The 21,416-nt window shown below is 43.5% G+C and overlaps 1 protein-coding gene across 1 annotated transcript in view; it reads left to right on the forward strand.

The window, feature by feature from the left end:
• GABRR1 (gamma-aminobutyric acid type A receptor subunit rho1) overlaps window positions 1–21,416 on the forward strand; it is a 155,750-nt gene that overhangs the window by 31,948 nt on the left and 102,386 nt on the right. The window contains exon 2 of the mRNA XM_077487263.1: window positions 21,250–21,303. Within this exon, the coding sequence (XP_077343389.1) occupies window positions 21,250–21,303 (54 nt within the window). The remainder of the gene's footprint in view (window positions 1–21,249; window positions 21,304–21,416) is intronic.

A 21,416-nucleotide genomic window follows, 5' to 3' on the forward strand; every position in this document is an offset into this window, starting at 1 on the left:
AGGAGCAAGATAGTTAGCTATATAGGTGGATACAGCGGTGTATACTGCGTTCAGAGCACGCAGACAGCACGCACAATCTCCTAACACTGACTGAAAGCTCTATTTAAAACGAGCAAGATATTTAGCTATATAGGTGGATATAGTGGCGTATACTGCGTTCAGAGCACGCAGACAGCACGCACAATCTCCTAACACTGACTGACAGCTCTATTTAAAATGAGCAAGACACTGACTGCAAGCTCTATTATATAAGATAGATATATCGCTAGATATATAGGTGAATATAGCGGTGTATACTGCGGTCAGGGCACGCAGACAACAACCACTACAGAAGAGCAAGAACGCAAAATCGGCCGATAACGATCGGTGTATACTGTGTTGAAGGTACACAGAACACTCACTAACTGCTACAGATGGCAACACACTACACAAGGCCGCCGCGCTGGCGGTCTTATATAGTGTGGGTGTGTACTACACAGCCTGAGCTATGATTGGCAACAGGCATCCTGCCTGTGGCCAATCATGGCTCTCCTCGCTGCCGGCGCTGTGATTGACCAAGCATGCGGGGTCACAGTGCATGCTTGGCCAATCATTAACCAGCAATGCACTGCGCTATCGCAAACTTTGGCGCGAACGGCCCATAACATTCGAAATTCGCCGAACGGGCGAACAGCCGATGTTTGAGTCGAACGTATGTTTGACTCGAACACGAAGCTCATCCCTACTGGTGAACGCAAGCAAGCAAAGTGACGGCAGAAGAGCTCTGTGTCCATGAGGCTCCAATTAGTGCTTGTCTGAAATTGTGGGAGCCTGGCTGCTGCCTTAGCGGAGAAGGAACGATGATAATTGTAGAATGAGAAGCCTCCGTACTTATAGCCCAGGTCTACGACAGTGTGAAGGTATAAGTCCAGCTCTTCCCTCCTGCTGGGAGAAGCTGAGCATAGGACATCTCTCAGCATGCCGAAGGCCAATGTGAATTCTGGGATGGACAATTTACGTTTGAGCCTGGGATCTTTGGTTTTAAGGACCACTGACACGTTTCCCCAGGTGTAAGCTTTGTTCTCTGCCAGATTGTGAACCGAAATAAGGAGAGAGGCAAGGCAAGGCTGATGTCCTTGCCATCCAGGATGTCCTTCCTAATGCTGGCTGGAACCAAATGGGATGGGTAGACAAGAGTGCCACTCTAGTTTGGACATCCACGAATGTGGTAGACAGAGATGATACCATGGTGTGGAGTTGCGAGATGGTGGAGGATATTGATTGGAGGGACGCCTATTGGGTGCTGGGCCCTGCTATAGCTGGCGGAGGGAAGAGGAGCCTGAAGAGCTCAGCCTTCCTGGCTGTGGAGGGGAAAGGCACACCCCTGCACTTCAGTTCTGCCGTCAATTTGGGGATGGTCGATCCCCTGAGGGACTGCATGCTGCCACTCTCTGAGACTGAAGAAGGTGACAGAGGGGCCATGAGGTCTTCACTGTCGGCTCTGGGTGACTTGTGCCCTAGATAGGATGTCATGTCTTTGGGGTCGAAAGCTGGTCGACCGGAAGCTAATGTGGGTGACATGAAATTCAAGTTTGCTTCTTTTCCTAAAAATGCCTGTAAAGGGGCGCATGTTTCCCATGCTTAGAACTGTCCCTGCGCAAAGTATCATTTCTGCAGGAAAAAAAGTCATTTAAAAGCACTCGCGGCTATAATGAATTGTCGCCTCCCCATAATACAGAGAACAGTCATTGAAAGTCATTAATAAAAATGAAAAAAAAGCGTGGGGTTCCCCCCAATTCAATCACCAGGCCCTTCAGGTCTGGTGTGGATATTAAAGAGGGATTCCACCAAAAAAAAAAAAATATTAAAAGCCAGCAGCTATAAATACTACAGCTGCTGACTTTTAATAAATGGCCACTCACCTGTCCCGGGTTCCAGCGATGCCGGCAGCCGAGGCCGATCGATCGCTCGGCTCTCGGCTGCTGCTGCCACCATTCTAGGTGAGGGAATCAGGAAGTGAAGCGAATCGGCTTCACTTCCCGGTTCCCTACTGCGCATGCGCGAGTCGCGCCGTGCAATAGGAAATCTCTGCGCTGTCACTGGGACCCGTGTGTGTCCCAGCAGACAGCGCGGCAGGGCAGGAAATGGCGTAGACTCCCACGGGAGTCTATGCCCGGAAGTGGGTGTAAATACCTGTCTTTGACAGGTATCTCCACCCCCCTCCCCCCTGAAAGGTGTCAATTGTGACACCGGAGGGGGGGAGGGATCCGATCAGCGGAGGTTCCACTTTAGGGTGGAATCCCGCTTTAAGGTGAACCCCACGTCAAATAAAAAAAAATGATGTGGGGTTCCCCCCAAATATCCATACCAGACCCTTCATGTTTGAAATGATTGAAATGGTTTGAAATTGTTTGAAATGGTTTAGCCTTGATATGGCACAGATCAGTGAACTGAAAATTTGTGAGTGACATCGATTTGTCTGTGGAGCATAAAACAGTGAGACACGCTTAAACGAAGCAGTGTCTTCGCGTCGGTGTGAGGTATGTAAAAACAAAGAAATGTTTTGTATGATAACATTGCGAGTGATTGGCAGATGTTGAGGCTATGTGTAGGGTTTTATGAACGATTCGTAAGTTTGATGTTGAGGTTTAGTGACAAGATATCTAACAATGCTTGTAATGAAAAAGTCAAACGAAAACCCTACTTGTGACAGTCGAGCCAGACGCATTCATAAACTCCGAACGGAAACGAGCCTTGAAAACTTCAAACACGGGAATTTGCCCGGCCTAGTGACGTGGTATCGTGCACAGGAACTGGACAAAGACCACAGGCGAACGGGCTGGTTAAATATCCCCCGGGCTCCTCCCATAAATTCAGGACACCATACTGGCCATCTTACATATATATATATATATATATATATATATATATATATATATATATATATATATATATATAAAGCTGGACTAAAAAAAATTCTTGCCCACCGAGCCACCAGAGTGCCCACCTCTCTAACACTGTTTTCTGCAGACTTGCTGCTCCCAGTTGCTGTCTCTCTTCTGTGTTCTACTTCCTGTGAGCCTAGATAATCAATGTCAGGTCCACTTAGGGTGCATCCTCACAGTACTTAAGAAGGTTCACATGTCATTGTGGGAGCACTACAAAGTCTGAAAGGAAGGACTGCCCCATCACTGCCAAGAGAGAAACATTGAACTGCCCTAAAGATGGCAACAAAATGTACGTGTAGGTTTTATTTTTTACAAATACTTATGAAATCAGGGAGGCTGGTGGAGAGGGGGTAGTTGTGCTACAGTTCCGCTCTAAAGAGTCAGTCCACTGAAAAGTGAAATTTAGAGACAGGTGAGCTTGACCAATTGAGTCAATACTTGATTTTTCTTGCATGCACAAACAGCAAAATTCCCTTCCTATAAATCTCAATTCTGCTTCTGCCCACCATTGCTTGCTTTAGACCATGAGGAAGTGGGATGCCAACAGCTGGTGTTCAGAACCAGCAACTTGAGGAGTAGAACCAATAACCACCTAAAAGATGTAATAAATTATCAGATGGTTTCACTTCCAGCATTAAAAACTGAAAAAAATCAAATGATAATCTCTCGATCTGGCTGTTTTAGGCTACACTGGGCAATCATCTAATGTCTAGCATGGTCTTTCAAACCAAGCTATGTCAGGAGAGGATATAATCTGTAATAAAGTGATAAAAGTAATAAAGTGATGTCGCACAAATCTTCGAATGGCACTCTGTGTATAACATCATAATTCAAGACCGTGTACTGTATCAAAATCAATCAATATAATAGTGGACAAAATCAAATATTGAAACAAAATGTCCAAGTATCAATCAGCAAAAAAAACTGAATACAGTCTTAATTGGGCTTCCACCAATAACAGTGCTTTCACTGATTGGATGTCTTGTGATTGTATTTATATAGTGGGGACAGGAAGTCAATCGGCAGCCATTTTGTTAATGTCTACAAAACATTGCGCCTATTTTGTAGAAGGTATATTAGCTGATTTAAATACTAGAGGGCCATGAAAGACATCACTGTGGTCATTTAATAGTAGTGGCTATGACAGTCTTCCAAGGCTGGATTAAATGAATAAAAATTAATCATAATAAATGTATAAAAGAACATCTAAATGTTTAATTTCCTAGATGTATAATGACTACACTAATTCAATTAATGAGTGGATGTTTATAGATACATTTTTTCAGGGAATTAATTATCAAGTAGCTATAATATAAAATTAATATTAAAATAAAAGTCGCTGTAGAGAGGGGGACGAGCAAGGAAAATAAAAAACAGCATTTTAGCTTGCACATGATTGAATGATAAAATCAGCAGAGATTCCCCTCATTTCAGATCTACCCCTTAGATTTAGAGCGACTACACTTCCAAGTGCACTTGCAGTGCAAAGTGAATTTGCCTTTCATAAATAACCCCCATAGAGGGACATTAAAGGAATTGCAGAAGATCACTTTATTTATGTATTGTTTTTTACGTGAACCGTGAACACATTCGTTTTTACAGCATTTACACATTATCCATTGTTTAGTCATGTTTATTTTATTTCATCTTTTTTTTCGAATTATCACCATTACCTGGTAGCACAGGGGATCATTTACACATGTAATCTGGTATATTGTAAAATGTTTTGCAATCACTTTTGTTTTTCTCCATATTTACTGATTCCAGAGATGCCACCTCCTCTCTACTGGGGAGGATAAAAAACAAATAATTTATGCTCAGGAAAGTGCTGCCCACCATAGCTGCCTGTGGACAATCAGATTGTGCCTTTGTGTCCTACTGCCCTCTAATGTCTGTGGCAGCCTTTAGGATTTTAGATTTAAATCATGTCAGAGTTGATTGCTTATTTTGCTGAAACTGTGATACTGATTACATTATCTGGAGCACTGGCATGTTGATGCCCTTATGCTATTTGCATGTTTTCCACTTCACCTTGTTAATATGCAAACAAATTGGTATTTGGCTGAAAATCAGTTTGCTCTCTGTACACAAGATTGTTATCAGCAGATACAAAAGATATCCAGCTTTGAGTGCACCCACAGCAGTTCATTTTCCTAGGAGACCCCTACTGGAGTTTTCTTTAGATGCACACTAGGTGTTAAAAATGCCACTTTTACGAGGAAGCGGGCTCAATGCCCACATCCTCCACCAAAAAAAAAAAGACAATTTTAGGAGCATTTGCCATTTTTTTTCCTGCCTCTGTGTTAGCATGTGTATCCATACACACATAAATATTTACAGGCGTTAGAGGCAGGAAAAAATCCCCACTGCCAGGATTTACATAGACACACAGAGGCACACCTCTAGCTCTGCAACCCTGCAGATCTCATTGGCCTTCTTCATCTGCCCACAGTTAAAATGGTTGCAGCCATTGGAGGGAGATTTCTGCAGCATATTTGACAAGTACAGAATCAAAGTATATATAAAATAATATGTAAAGTAGTTGGAAGGAAGGAAGCTGTGTGAGCAGACTACAGTTCCTCTTTAATTATCTTGTCAAGGGAATTCTTGGAGATGCAAGGGTAATCTTCTTGCTTCCCCCTCTAAGACGTCAATGGACATTTCCAACTACTGATCAGATCATGCCCTGCAATTTCTTAACCAAATCCTGACCTGGCCCTCTGTACTTTTGTTATTGTTGTGGCAGAAATAGGGGCATCCTTATTACAAGGGCAGTAGGTTGCCTGCTTCCCTCCTAGGCACTGCTCCTGCACCACTTCCCATCATTATTGTCTGATATGGCTGATCCTGTTCGTAGACATCAAGTTTAACAGGATAGATAATAGGTCAAATAATTAGATAGGGAGTAACTGTAATTTGCAGTTTACTAAACAGGTACAAAGTTAGAACAAATAATGCAAAACAGAATGGCAAAGAGCAGCATACACTGCAAAATAATACAAAACAGATTATGAAAGCAAACGTGGACTCTTTTCAGCAATGTCTCTGTAGCTCAATCAAGTTAACGTATCTAAATAACAAAGTCTTTATCACACTTCATTATAACAGCCCTCTCAGTGAAGTCTAGGGTTGTTCTGGTAACACAGGCTATCAGCTTGAGGGATCCAAGGTCCAAGGTACCCCAATGAAGCTTGAGTTTTCCAACAGCAATTTGGTAGAAGCTGGATCTTACAAAGAAGCTGCATTCTGTTTGTCTTCTGCCTGTTTGGCGAACATCGGTTCTACCAATCGGGCACTGTGCTAAAGTACACTTGCAATACTTACACTTATCAGGATATACTTATCGCACCTGCTAGTGAGGAAGATGAGAATTCACACTCAAAAAATAAAAAAAAATCACCTTAATGCATTCTATGAATTAAGTTGAAAAACCTTCTGTCCCCAGAACCCCCCCCCCCCCTTTTTCTTCCCTGAGCCCATCAGTTCCAGCAATGACCAATGTGCACGAGTCCAGTGACTCCAGCCACTGTCTTTTTCCTCATTGGATAGATGGATAGCAGCAGTAACCATTGGCTCCCGCTGCTGTCAATCAAATCCAGTGACACGGGAGCTAGGGGGCGTGGCCGAGTCCTGCTATCTGCATCAATGGATGCAGCAGTGGGACTCGTGAGCGTGCCCACATGGGTGCCCCCATGGAAAATGGGCTCTCTGTGGGGGCACTTGATGAAGAGGAGGAGCCGGGAGTGCTGCCGGGGCACCCCAGAAGAGGAGGATCTGGGCTGCTCTGTGCAAAACCCTTGCACAGAGCAGGTAAGTATAACATGTTTGTTATTTAAAAAAAAAATAACACCTTTACGATCACTGTAACTGCTTGCCAACCAGCCACCGTCATTATACAGCAGCAGGTTGGCACGGCATTGCCATAGGTGTACAACGGGCACTTTAAGAGCTATAGAGGTCGCACACACTACTCCGTAGCTAATGCATGACCGCCAGCAACCCGCAATCGCTTCTCAGAGAGCCAGAACGGGAATGTAAACGGACAGATCCCGATTCTGTCAGGGAAGTGGAGAGAGATCTACTGTTCCTAGTAATCAGGAACAGCGATCTCTCTCTACTCCCAGCCAGTCTACTCACCCCCCCCCCCAGTTAGAAACGCCTCCCTAGGAAACATTTAAACCCTTGATCACCCCAAAGTGTTAACCTCTTCCCTGCCAGTGACATCTATACAGTAATCAGTGGCTATTTTTAGCTCTGATCGCTGTATAAATGTCAATGGTCCCAAAAAAGTGTTAAAATGTGTCCGATCTGCCCACCATAATGTCGCAGTCCCACTAAAAATCGCTGTCCAAGGCCATTACTAGTAAAAAAAAAATATATATAATAATAAAAATGCCATAACTATATCCCCTATTTTGTAAATGCAATACATTTTGTGCAGACCAATCAATATATGATTATTGTGATTTTTTTTTTTTCATTTTTTTACCAAAAATATGTAGAAGAATACATATTGGCCTAAACTAAAGAAGGGGGTAAATCCTTCCAGGGCTGACATGGTTACGGGTATCATACTGAGGGTTCTGAAAACACTTAATGTGTATGTAAATCCTTTCATCATTAAAACATTAACGCTGGATTTACACTGGTAACGCAAAATGTGCAGGTGTGAATAGGCCATTAGAGTTTGTCTTTTACGCTAAACTCCAAATAGGCCAAATAGAAAAGAATGTGATTTCTACTTGACATACATTTTCATGCAGCAAAATGAAAGAGATTTGCTGCATCAAAGCAAACAGGTATGACTAGGCCTTTAAACTATGCAATATACTAATATGAAGCAAACCACTACAATTAGAATGAAAAAATACATTTTTTTTTTTTTTTTTTACAAGAAGACATGTAACTGCTTTCCAGTGCTTTATCCCCCAGGATCCAAGGTGTGGGGCAGAAATGCTTTGTGATAATAGGCAACTTCTGCCGACGTCACATATCTCAACTACTGTCACTGGAGGGCACAGCATCCTGTAGCTCCCAAGAAGAAGTTACAGATGCAATCTGACCATGCAAGGATTCATCTGCTTCCATGCCTAGCATTGTCAAAAAAAACAGGAAGGAGGTACAGTGTATATAATGGGGATTGGCAGGCTCATCAAATTTGTAATACATTTTAGTGGCTTTTTTTTTGTTTTTTTTAAAAGGATTAATTAACTAGCACTGTGGTGACAAAAGAATGTAATCCCTGACTACGTATTTAAATTAAAGTGATTGTAAAGTTTTTTTTTTTTTTTAAACAAACATGCTATACTTACCTGCCCCCCCGAGCCTCCTCTTCTGGGGTGCTTCGGTGGCGCTACTGGCTCCTCCTCTTCATCAGGTGCCCCCACAGAGAGCCACTTTCCCTGGGGGGCACCTGTGCGGATGCGTTCATGAGTCCCGTTGCTGTGTCCATTGACAGACAGCAAGACTCAGTCCCGACCCCCCCCCCCCCCCCCCCGTTCCCGTGTCACTGGGCTCTGAGGGCAGCTGCAACACAAATGGTTTTTCACCTTAATGCATACAATGCACTAAGGTGAAAAGCCTGGGGACTTTCTAACCCCTTTAAGCTTGACATACACGATAAGATCTTTTTTTTTTCCTTAGGCCTGGTTCACACCAATGCATTTTTAGTGCTTTTTGCAATTTGCATATTTGCACTACAGAACGTGTTCCATAGGAAACCATGTTAAATGGACTGTGGTGCAAATCTTCAAAATACAAAAAGCATTAAAATGCATAGGTATAAATCAGGCCTTACAAGTCAATACATTTGTATAAAAAATGCATTTTACATGCATGTTCATGCATTACAAATGCATGGAACTCAATACACAAAGTTGTTTTTCTTCTTACTAAAGAATAACAGAGAGGTTTTTGCTCCTTAACACTCACTGTTTACACTTACATGTCCCCATGCACATTACCACAAAAAAAAAAAAACCACATGCTAGTTGCGATAGTGTTATGCAGTGCCATTCATTCAGAATCACCCTATGGGGTGTGCTGCACAGCAGCGCAAGACACAGCAATGCAGTAACATGTGTTGCATTGCAGTGTGTTTGTCAAAAAAGATGTAAGTCCTACTTCTGTGCCACTGAGGTGCGTGCCAGCCCATTCATTTTGAATGGGCTGTCTAAGGCAGCGCACATAAACAATTTTAAAAACGTGCAATAACAATAATAATAAACAATAATCAAAAAAGAAGAAAAGTAAAATTAAAAAAAAAGGACAGTCCAACTGGTAGTATACAGCCCTTACCATGTAAAACAAAGGGTATTCCCGTGCTCTCTAAAACTGTAAAATAAAGGTATTTGGTAGCAGCAAACACTGACAGGGGTCAAACACAACCCAAGAGAATTAAAGTAATAAAATCAATATATTGTGCTGCGCTCCAAAACAAATACTAACGTGGTCAAATAAAATGCTATAGATATAACATACCACTAAATATCATAAATTGCAACAGTGAGTAAAATACACAAACTAAATATATATATATATATATATACCCCGTATATATACCGTATTTATCGGCATATAACATGCACCTTTTTCCCCTTAAAATCAGGGGAAAATCGTGGGTGCGTGTCATGCGAAGATCCCCTGCCAATTGTCAGCTCGTCTGTAGCTCTTGGCCACTTTTGGCCATTCTCTGCAGCTTTCGTCCGCCTTCGGCCGTTCTTGGCGACTTTCAGCTGCCTTCGGCCATTCTCGGCAGCTTTCGGCAGTTCTCAGTCGGCTTTCGGCCGCTCTCGGCCGTTCTCGGCGGCCGAAAGCTGCCGAGAACAGCCAAAAGTTGCTGAGAATGGCCGAAGTCGGCCGAAAGCTGCCGACAATGGCCGAAGGCGGCCGAAAGTTACAGAGAACGGCTGAAAGCTGCCGAGAACGGTTTATATAAAATCCAATAAAATTAGACTGCAAGTGAAATTTCACTGTGAAAAATTGCATATGTGAACCGTGAAAATGTCCATAAATAAAGTGAAAAAAATCACTCAAACGTCAATAATGCAGCGAAAAATCTAAAAATGTAAACAATAACAGTTCAAAAATAAATGAATAATGTCTTCAGAGGAGAAAGTGCTGCTGAATTAAAGTGCTGGGAATAGCTTCGAGCAGCAGGGACAAAGTGACTTTGCATCTAGCAAAAAAGTGACAGAGTGACTGTGATGGATGAATCTCCAGTGCAATTACACCTACGGGTGTGATGATGGCCCCTTACCTTACTGCTGTAAGGTAAAAAGCATAAAATAAATAGCCAGGGATGATCCAAGTGTTGTATCCTACAGACAATCTCTCTGGGTGTGTGTACTTCTTGATTCCAGATTGTCATATATTTTCCTATATAAAGGCAGGTGAAGCAAAATACAAACGAGTGGCAAGCTTGTGATTAAAAATGTCACTTCCACTGTCCATACGTTTCTACGTGTGTCGTCACAGGTCACATTCCCTGATGAAGTCACGTGACCTGTGACAATGAAAGTATTTGTTTTGGAGCGCAGCACCATATATTGGTTTTATTCAGCAATCACAATGTGTTGTAAAGAAAAGGCAAATCACTTCTGATAGGTCACCCATAGACTCATATGGTCACCTGAAGTCAGTGTAGGAAACCACCTTTCCCATTAGTAACCTGTCTAGAGCCATCTGTGGGGTGCCACCTCTGAGGAATTCAAGGTGATTTCCTATGATGGTAGTTTTTTTTTCCAGGATGAGAATGGTGTTAACCATTTGGATCCACTGTGCTTCCTTTGGGGCCTGAGCCAAAAGCCAAAGTCAGACAATCAGCTTCCTAGCTAGGTAAAAGAGCCTTGTGAGGGAAATGTACACCAGAGGGGGGTACAGTTCCTCCTCCAGACTCCTCAACACACATGTCAACGGGTCTACCACCAGTTGAACCTGGTATACATTGTTAATTCTGTTCCAATATCGCACCAACTTGTGTCATCTCCATAGCATGTGGATGAGGTCACCCGGATGAGCCTGACATTTTAGACATATGCAAGCCTCTCGTCTTCCCCGTTTATGTAGCTGTACAGGTGTACCGTATACTCTGTGCAATATAAACAGGTGTGACAGCCTCTGCGCCCGGGCAGTGTAGTGCAGTGTATCCTGTATCAAGACCAAGGAGTAGATCCCTAGAAGAGTCTGTAGCCATCCAAGATCCCAACCTGTGAAGTGTTGTAATTGGGCTGCAAAGTAGTACATTTGTGGTGTAGAACAGCCATTCCACCCTGATCTTTGGGAAGCTGCAGAATGACAAGCTTAATGTGCGCCACTCCAACTCTCCAGATCAAAGCCCTGAACTGTGAGTCTATATGCTGGAACCAATACTGTGGTATCCAGATCAGAGCATTGTGCAAGATGTACAGTAGTCATGGGGCCCAAATCATCTTTATGAGATTTACATGTCCAGTTACTGACAGCGGTAACTTACACCAACTGGCATGTTTGTGCTGGAACTTTTGAAGTATTGGTTTCAGATTAAAGGTTATATAGTCCCTTGGGTCCCCGGTTACCACTATACCCAAATACAGTGGTGTGAAAAAGTGTTTGCCCCCTTCCTCATTTCCTGTTCCTTTGCATGTTTGTCACACTTAAGTGTTTCAGAACATCAAACCAATTTAAACAATAGTCAAGGACAACACAAGTAAACACAAAATGCAATTTGTAAATGAAGGTGTTTATTATTAACCACTTCAGCCTCGGACCAATAAATACCTTAAGGACCAGAGGTCTTTTTGCAATTTCGCACTGCGCTGCTTTAACTGGTAATTGCGCGGTCATGCAATATTGCACCCAAACGAAATTTGCGTCCTTTTCTTCCCACAAATAGAGCTTTCTTTTGATGGTATTTGATTGCCTCTGCGATTTTTTTTTTTTGCGATATAAATGGAAAAAGAGCGAAAATTTTGAAAAAAAAAGATATTTTCTTCTTTTTGTTATAAGAAAAATCGAATAAACTAAATTTTAGTCATACATTGAGGGCAAAATTTATTCAGCCACATGTCTTTAGTAAAAAAAATGTCAATAAGCGAATATTTTTTGGTTTGCGCAAAAGTTATAGCGTCTACAAACTAGAGTACATTTTCTGGAATTTACACAGCTTTTAATTTATGACTGCCGATCTCATTTCTTGAGGTGCTAAAATGGCAGGGCAGTACAAATCCCCCCCAAATGACCCCATTTTGGAAAGTAGACACCCCAAGGAAATTGCTGATGGGTATGTTGAGCCCATTGAATATTTATTTTTTTTGTCCTAAGGGATTGAATAATGACAAAAAAAAAAAATAAAAATTTTTTTTACAAAAAGTTGTCACTAAATGATATATTGCTCACACATGCCATGGTTATATGTGGAATTGCACCCCAAAATACATTCTGCTGCTTCTCCCGAGTACGGGGATACCACATGTGTGGGACTTTTTGGGAGTCTAGTCGCGCACGGCACCCCGAAAACCAATCACCACCTTCAGGATTTCTAAGGGTGCAAATTTTTGATTTAACTCCTCACTACCTATCACAGTTTCGAATGCCATAAAATGCCAAAATAGCACAAAACCCCCCCAAATGACCCCATTTTGGAAAGTAGACACCCCAAGCTATTTACTGAGAGGCATGTTGAGTCCATGGAATATTTTATATTTTGCCAAAAGTTGCGGGAATATTACAAACTTTTTTTTTTTTGCACAAAGTTGTCACTAAATGATATATTGCTCACACATGCTATGGGCAGAAGTCAAATTACACCCCAAAATAAATTCTGCTGCTTCTCCCGAGTACGGGGATACCACATGTGGGGGACTTTTTGGGAGCCTAGCCACGTACGGGACCCCGAAAACCAAGCACTGCCTTCCGGATTTGAATATAAAATGCTATAAAAAACAAACTAACCAGAGTCACCCGTAACACTTATACAGTGATCAGTGGTGAAAGGGTTAACTAGGGGCAATCAGGTGGTTCAAATTTTTATTAGGTAGTATATGGGGGTCCCTGGCGCTATATAAAAACCTGACGGGGAACCTAAATAACTAACTGGCTAACCAGCGTCACCAGTGACACTTATACTGTGATCGCTGGTGAAAGGGGGTGAAAGGGTTAACTAGCAGCAATCAGGGGGTTAAAACCATTATTGGGTAGTATATCGGGGTACCTAGCGCTATAAAAACCTGGCGGTGAACCTAAAAAAATAACTAGCTACCTAGCGACACTAGCGACACTGATGCAGCGTTCAGAAAAATGATCGCTTAGTGACACTGGCAAAAGGGGGTGAAAGGGTTAACTAGCGGAAATCAGGGGGTTAAAACCATTATTGGGTAGTATATCGGGGTACCTAGCGCTATAAAAACCTGGCGGTGAACCTAAAAAAATAACTAGCTACCTAGCGACTGTAGCGACACTAATGCAGCGATCAGAAAAACGATCGCTTAGTGACACTGGCAAAAGGGGGTGAAAGGGTTAACTAGCGGCAATCAGGGGGTTAAAAACATTATTGGGTAGTATATCGGGGTACCTAGCGATATAAAAACCTGGCGGTGAACCTAAAAAAATAACTAGCTACCTAGCGACACATGCAGCGATCAGAAAAATGATCGCTTAGTGACACTGGCAAAAGGGGGTGAAAGGGTTAACTAGCGGCAATCAGGGGGTTAAAAACATTATTGGGTAGTATATCGGGGTACCTAGCGCTATAAAAACCTGGCGGTGAACCTAAAAAAATAACTAGCTACCTAGCGACTGTAGCGACACTAATGCAGCGATCAGAAAAACGATCGCTTAGTGACACTGGCAAAAGGGGGTGAAAGGGTTAACTAGCGGCAATCAGGGGGTTAAAAACATTATTGGGTAGTATATCGGGGTACCTAGCGATATAAAAACCTGGCGGTGAACCTAAAAAAATAACTAGCTACCTAGCGACACTAGCGACACATGCAGCGATCAGAAAAATGATCGCTTAGTGACACTGGCAAAAGGGGGTGAAAGGGTTAACTCTAGGGGCAATCAGGGGGTTAAATCTTTATTGGGGGGTGATAGGGGGCTACCCTGGACCTAACACTAACTGTCCTGACAGTTTTTACTGTCACAACTGACACTGAATGCATTGATCAGTAAAGAAATGATCAATGCAATCAGTGACACTGTGACTGGGGGGGGAGGGGGGGCGGGGGGGGATCGGGGGGCGATCGGGGGGGGATCGGGGGGGGATCGGGGGGGGGTTTGTGTGCCTGTGTGTACCTACATGTCAGTGTAGTGTTGGTGCACACTTACTTTTACTGTTCTCCTCGTAGTCCGGTCAAAAAGACCGCCCCGAGGAGAATGACATCACTTCCTCCTTCCTGTGTAAACAATACACAGGGGAGGAAGCTTCTCATTGGCCAGGAGCGATCCAGAGGGGGTGGCCGAAAACCAACGGCCATCCCCTCATCACGGAGCGCTCCTGGACCGAATCGGACCGCCGTAACCAGCGGGAGGGGGTCCGATCGGACCCCCCACCCGCTGGAAGGCAATCACGTAGATGTACGTGATTATGCCTGCCTGTGCCATTGTGCTGACGTACAATGGCAATACGGCGGTCCTGAAGTGGTTAAAGGTGAAAAAAAATCCAAACCATCATGGCCCTGTGTGAAAAAGTGATTGCCCCCCTTGTTAAAACATACTATAACTGTGGTTGTCCACACCTGAGTTCAATTTCTCTAGCCACACCCAGGCCTGATTATTGCCACACCTGCTCACAATCAAGGCATCACTTAAATAGGAGCTGCTTGACACAGTAAGGTCCACCAGAAGATCCTTAAAAGCTACACATCATGCCGAGACCCAAAGAAATTCAGGAACAATTGAGAAAGAAAGTAATTGAGATCTATCAGTCTGGAAAGGGTTATAAAGCCATTTCCAAAGCTTTGGGAATCCAGCGAACCCCAGTGAGAGCCATTATCCACAAATGGCGAAGACATGGAACAGTGGCGAACCTTCCCAGGAGTGGCCGGCCGCCCAAAATTACCCCAAGAGCGCAGCGACGACTCATCCAAGAGGTCACAAAAGACCGCACAACAACGTCCAAGGAACTGCAGGCCTCACTTGCCTCAGTTAAGGTCAGCGTTCATGCCTCCACCATCAGGAAAAGACTGGGCAAAAATGGCCTGCATGGCAGAGTTCCAAGGAGAAAACCACTGCTGAGCAAAAAGAACATCAAAGCTCGTCTCAATTTCTCCACAACACATCTTGATGATCCCCAAGACTTTTGGGACAACATTCTGTGGACCAATGAGACAAAAGTGGAACTCTTTGGAAGGTGTGTGTCCAAGTATATCTGGCGTAGAAGGAACACTGCATTTCATAAAAAGAACATTATACCAACAGTAAAATATGGTGGTGGTAGTGTGATGGTCTGGGGCTGTTCTGCTGCTTCAGGACCTGGAAGACTTGCCGTGATAAAAGGAACTATGAATTCTGCTGTCTACCAAGAGATCCTGAAGGAGAATATCCGACCATCTGTTCGTGTACTCAAGCTGAAACGAACTTGGGTTCTGCAGCAGGACAATGATCCTAAACACACCAGCAAGTCCACCACCGAATGGCTGAAGAAAAACAAAATGAAGACTTTGGAGTGGCCTAGCCAAAGTCCTGACCTGAATCCTATTGAGATGTTGTGGTATGACCTTAAAAAGGCCGTTCATGCTCGAAAACCCTCTAATGTAACTGAATTAGGACAATTCTGCAAAGATGAGTGGGCCAAAATTCCTCCAGGACGCTGTAAAAGCCTCATTGCACGTTATCGCAAACGCTTGGTTGCAGTTGTTGCTGCTAAGGGTGGCCCAACCAGTTATTAGGTTTAGGGGGCAATCACTTTTCACACAGGGCCATGATGGTTTGGATTTTTTTTCACCTTTAATAATAAACACCTTCATTTACAAATTGCATTTTGTGTTTACTTGTGTTGTCCTTGACTATTGTTTAAATTGGTTTGATGTTCCAAAACACTTAAGTGTGACAAACATGCAAAGGAACAGGAAATGAGGAAGGGGGCAAACACTTTTTCACACCACTGTATCTGAATTAAGTGACTACTTGTATGTGAGATAAATCTTCTGGGTGTAGAAGAGTGTAGTCTGCCACAGGGAGATTTTGTCCTCTCTCTGTCCCCTACGGAAACCCTTGATGTTGGGGGAGGCCCCCACCATAGCTGCCAGGGATTCAAATGCAAGGGAAAATAGCAGGGGTGACAATGGGCACCAGTTTGCTGTGTCCCACGAAACAGAGGAAAAGGCTCTGACAAGGTATTGTTAATACTTATCCTCGCCTTTGGGGCAGCATATATATATATAAGTTGCACCCAAAAAATGAATCTGTCACCTAAACCAAATCGATTCAGAACCTCCCACAAACTCCACTCCACACTGTCAGAAGCATTGGCGGCGTCAAGGGAAAATATAGCCTTGTTGCCCAGGTTATCTGCGGGGACTGGAGCGTTTAGAAACAATCTGGGGATGTTCAGCGCAGTAGATCGGGTAGAAATGAAGCCAGACTGGTCATGATGGACAGAGTCCGTCACAATCCCCAACAGTCTAGTGGCCAACATTCATGCTAGTAATTTGACGTCTGTGTTGAGCAGTGAGATAGGCCTATAAGAGTCAGGCTGTAGTGGATCCTTGCCAGTCTTTGGGATAACTACTACCTCATTCATAGAGGTTTTTAGCAGGGCGGGCAGAAGAGTATCCCCGTATTTCCCATACATTTCCTTGGGCAAGCCGTCAGCTCCTGGTGATTTATTATTGGCCATCTGTGCCACTGCTAAAGAGGGTTCCTCAAGTGTTAATAGGTCATTAAGTGCAGCAAGGCCCTGTCTCGATATATGTGGTAGGGAGAACTGGTCTAAAAAATGACCCAGCTCCTCTTGTGTGGGATGCACTTAAGATTTTAGACTTAAGACAAATCCCTGAAGAAATGTGAAAATACTTCGGGAATCCGGGTCTGGTCAGCAACCGTTTCCACCTCTACATTGTGAATGGCCTCTACATGGGTTGTTCCCTGCTGGGCTTTAGCTATCATTGCTAGCATGTGTCCTGTGTTTTCCCCCTCATTAAAGTATTTTTGCTGCAGGAAGAATCTCTTGTTCTCCACCGCAGTAGTGAAAACCTGTTGATACAGGTCCCGCACTTCCTGCCATCTACACTCAGACACTGAGGTGGGGGCAGCTACATATGACTCTTCTGCCTTGCCGGCTTCACTCATTACGAGGTTCTCCCACTCTTTGGTTTTAGTTTTAATAGCGGTAATCTGTGAGATAATTAAATCCCTAAGATGAGCCTTCCCAAATCACCGTAGATTTAGTTGTACCCTGATCCCATCCCCAAATCTCCGTAAGAGATTTGGGGATGGGATCAGATTCTGGAAAAATTGATAACCAGAAGGGGTTGACCTTCCACACCCTATGTTGATGGCTAGGAGAGACAGCTACGCAAGCACATAGGGGAGAGTGGTCCGAGATGTTCCATGGAGCACCTGATGTGCCAAGTTGTTAACCAGACATAGGTCTATGCGAGAGAGGCATTTGTTGGATGCTGAGTAGCAAGAAAAGTAGAGCACATTAGGATTCTGGTCCATCCACACATCTCGTAGGCCTATTTCTGCAAGGAATCAGGCAAAGGGAGTGGTGTCCCCTGGCTGGGAATTAACACTCGCTCTGGGTGAAAATGCATCCATCTGCCTATCCATAATATTGTTAAAATCACCCAACACCCAAATAGGGATGTTGGAGTAAGAGGCTATAAATTGTGCTAGACATTTCAGGTGTCAAAGAGAAGGGTGGAGGGATGTAGATATTTGCAACAATACATGTCAGCCCTGCCAGTTTGCATAGTAAAAAAATGTGCCATCCCTGATCATCAATCAGGGAGTGCAGTAACTGAAAGGAGACAGCGTGCAAAATGAGTATGCTGACACCCCTTCGAGTAAGTGTGTGAGTGGAGTGGAACTGGGTTGGATAGCTGCAGCTTTAAAGTGTGGATATATCGATTTAGCTTGTAAATGTGTTTCCTGTAAGAACACCACAGCAGGTTTCCACAAAATCAAAGTACACACATTAGACATATAACAACAAACTGGTGACCAATTTGTACGGGCATTTTCAGGTGCAGGAAGTCGTCAGGGGACTCCCCATATCTCCACTTAGTATCTGTAAGCAAAAGGGTTCCCCAGACTAAGTCCAGGTAAATGGGTAGCAGTGTCTACCACAAAAAAGTATTCCCAGTTGGACAAACACAAAAAAAGAACAAAACGTTCATCCTGCAACAAGCAGGGGTCAGTGGTGGTAAAAAAAAAGAAAAACATTAGGTAACCAAAACAGGAAAAGAAAGAGGTAAAAAAGGTCTTTGCATCACTTAAACAAGTAAGGAGCTTGGTAACATATAGCATGTCCACGCAGGACGATGTTAGGGGGGGGGGGGGGGGTCCCAACATCTCAGTTCAACTCTGATTCAAAGAGACTTACGAGTCCAACTCACTGGTGAAATGTAGTGAAAACAACGTATGTCTTCCTCTCCGCATGAAAAGAAGGAGTAAGAAAAAAAAAGGGAGTAACATGCTCAAATCTACTCCTAGGATATCCACATTAGTAGGGAGTACAAGGTAAAACACAATTAGGTCATGGGTGCTGGTGCCTTTTTAAGGGTGTGATCCATCCAGCCAATTTGGCGCATTAGCAGGGGTATCAAAAAATTGCGTTTCGCTGTTTGCTGTGATTTTGAGCTTGGCAGGGTACAACATAGCATATGCGACATCATATTTGCGGAGACACTTCTTAACTTTGGTAAACTTGGCCCTGCGGAGATGTAAGTCAGCAAAAAATCAGGTTAGAATGATATGCGAATGTTATCCATTTTCATAGGGGCTCCTCTGGTTCTGGCCTGATAAAATATGGCATCCCGGTCCTTGAAGTTAAGCAATTTAAATAGGAACGGTCTAGGAGGCTCTCCAGGTTTAGGCGGCCTGGGTGGGACTCTGTGAGCCCTTTCCACAGCAAACACGGGGGGAGAAGGAGTCTTTGCCAAATGTGTTAAGGAGACAGTTTTCTATACATGCCACAGGGTTTTTCCCCTCTGCCTTCTCCGGTATGCACACCCCACGGACATTATTGCTTCTCTGCCTGTTCTCTATGTCTTCTAAGCGGACTGTGTGGCCTGTGATGATCAATTGCATATGGCATCTCTGCAATTGCACAACATCCTCCACAGGGCTGCAGTACGGTCACACAGTTTCTGCATATCCTGTCTAACTAGATTCAGCTCCAATTTCACCCCTTTTATCTCAGTTGTCAGGGTAGTGATAGACATGTTACAGGAGGTAACTGCTGCAAAAATGTCTCTAAGGGTCGGTTAAGGGGCATGCAGCTCCTGGTCTGCCAGAGCCCTGGCAGTGTGATCTGGGGCTGGTGTACTCACTGCTTCCCATGATGAGGCAGGCTCGGAGTCCTCTGGCCATGCAGTCTCCGGATCTTCTGGGAGGGGCTTCTGGTCAGTGAGTTCTAGGAGAAGGGAAGGCGTTTTGGGCAGATTTCCCTTTCCCAGAGAGCCATCGAACATCCTCATGGTCGCCTCCTTAGCTGAGCGCTGGGACCGGGCGCCATCTTGCTAGGGTTGCCACATCATCCCTTTAATCCAGGACACATATTAATTACACAGGTTCTGAGGCTGATTTAATGCAGATAAGGTACCAAGTGAGTTTAATTACCACCTTAATCAGCCACAGAACCTGTGTAATTAATATATGTCCTGGAATAAAGGGATGATGTGGCAACCCTACATCTTGCCTGCCATGCTCTGCTGCAGACAGAGAGTCTTTGCCTCCTTTGCATGATATGTCTGCCGCCGGGTTGCAGATAATACCATACCGCTGGATCGGGGGTGATGAAGAGATCCCTCCATAGCAGGTTAGGAGTAAATCAGGTGTATCAGGATAGCTGTATCAGGAGAAAAGTTCAGATTCTCCTGGAGCTAACACACCACTCCAAAACCTTAATTTCGTTTTTTTTTAGCCATTCAGAGGTGGACTTGCTGGTGTGTTTTTGATCATTGTCCTGCTGCATAACACAAATGCGCTTTAGCTTGAGGTCACAAACCGATAGCTGGACATTCTTCTTCAGGATTTTTTTGGTAGAGCACAGAATTCATGGTTTGATCAATTATGGCAAGCCACCCAGGCCCTGAAGCTGCAAAGCAGCCTCACACCATTACACTACCACACTACCACCACCAACATGTCTGACTGTTGGTATAAGGTTATTTTTATGAAATGCTGTGTTTGTTTTAAGCCAAATGTAAAGGGACACACACCTTCCGAAAAGTTCAACTTTTGTCTCATCAGTCCACAGGATATTTTCCCCAAAGTGTTGGAGATAATCAAGATGTTTTTTGGCAAATGTGAGCGAGCCTTTGTGTTCTTTTTGGTCTCCAGTGGCTTTCGTCTTGGAAATCTCCCATGGATGCCATTTTTGCCCAGTCTCTTTCTTATTGTTGAATCATGAACATTGACCTTAAGCGAGGCAAGTGAGGCCCACAGTTCTTTAGATGTTGTTCTGGGTTCTGTTTTAACCTCCTGGATGAGTTGTTGTTGTGCTCTTGTAGTAATTTTGTTAGGCCAGCCACTCCTGGGAAGGTTCACCACTGTTCAAGGTTTTCTCTATTTGTGAATAATTGCTGGAGTCCCAAAGCTTTAGAAATGGCTTTGTAACCCTTTCCAGACTCATACATGTCAATTATTTGCCCATTCAGATGAGAAATAAATAAACGTAGCAAAGGGTTAATTAACTTCAGGATGCCTGCATACTTAGATATGCCTGTTTTAATCATCAACCATGTGAGTTGCTAAATGTTGTACCTTCGTTAAATTTAACCATATTGCTACACTTAGAGGTGCCTCTCTTCTCTTTTTATACTCTGTAGCTCCTGCTGGATTCTGCTGGATTCTGCTTTATGCATTCCCTTATGCGTACCCTATTTTTTATTTTATTTTTTTGTGGTTATGGTTGTGGAACAAATCATTTGAGTTTCTATTATTTCATATGGGGAAATTTGCTTTGATATACGTGTGCTTTGGATTACAAGGATTACAAGCATGTTTCCGGGATTAAATTATACTCGCAATCCAAGGTTTTTCTGTATTTACACAATAGATATTATTTTGAGAAAAAATGTTTTTATGCTAACAGATGGAGAAAAAACATTATGAATGTGACTTTACTACAGTATATTTGGAATGTATAAAATTTTGCTTTGTGCCTTCATTACAGTAGACCACAGAGACAAAGGAGAGAAATACAAGAAGAAACACACAAGCAAGGCAGGTAAGCTCATTGTTTACAATTCAACATACGTGACTGTTTTACCCTTAGCATTTAGAAGTCTATTGCATTGCCTTCTACATGGTGGCTATACCACGCAGTGATCCATTGCAGCA

Source organism: Lithobates pipiens, unplaced genomic scaffold, assembly GCF_037356315.1.
Source record: "Lithobates pipiens isolate NorthernLeopardFrog02 unplaced genomic scaffold, aLitPip1_a1.2 Scaffold_18, whole genome shotgun sequence".
In the NCBI taxonomy this organism is placed as follows: Eukaryota; Metazoa; Chordata; class Amphibia; order Anura; family Ranidae; genus Lithobates; species Lithobates pipiens.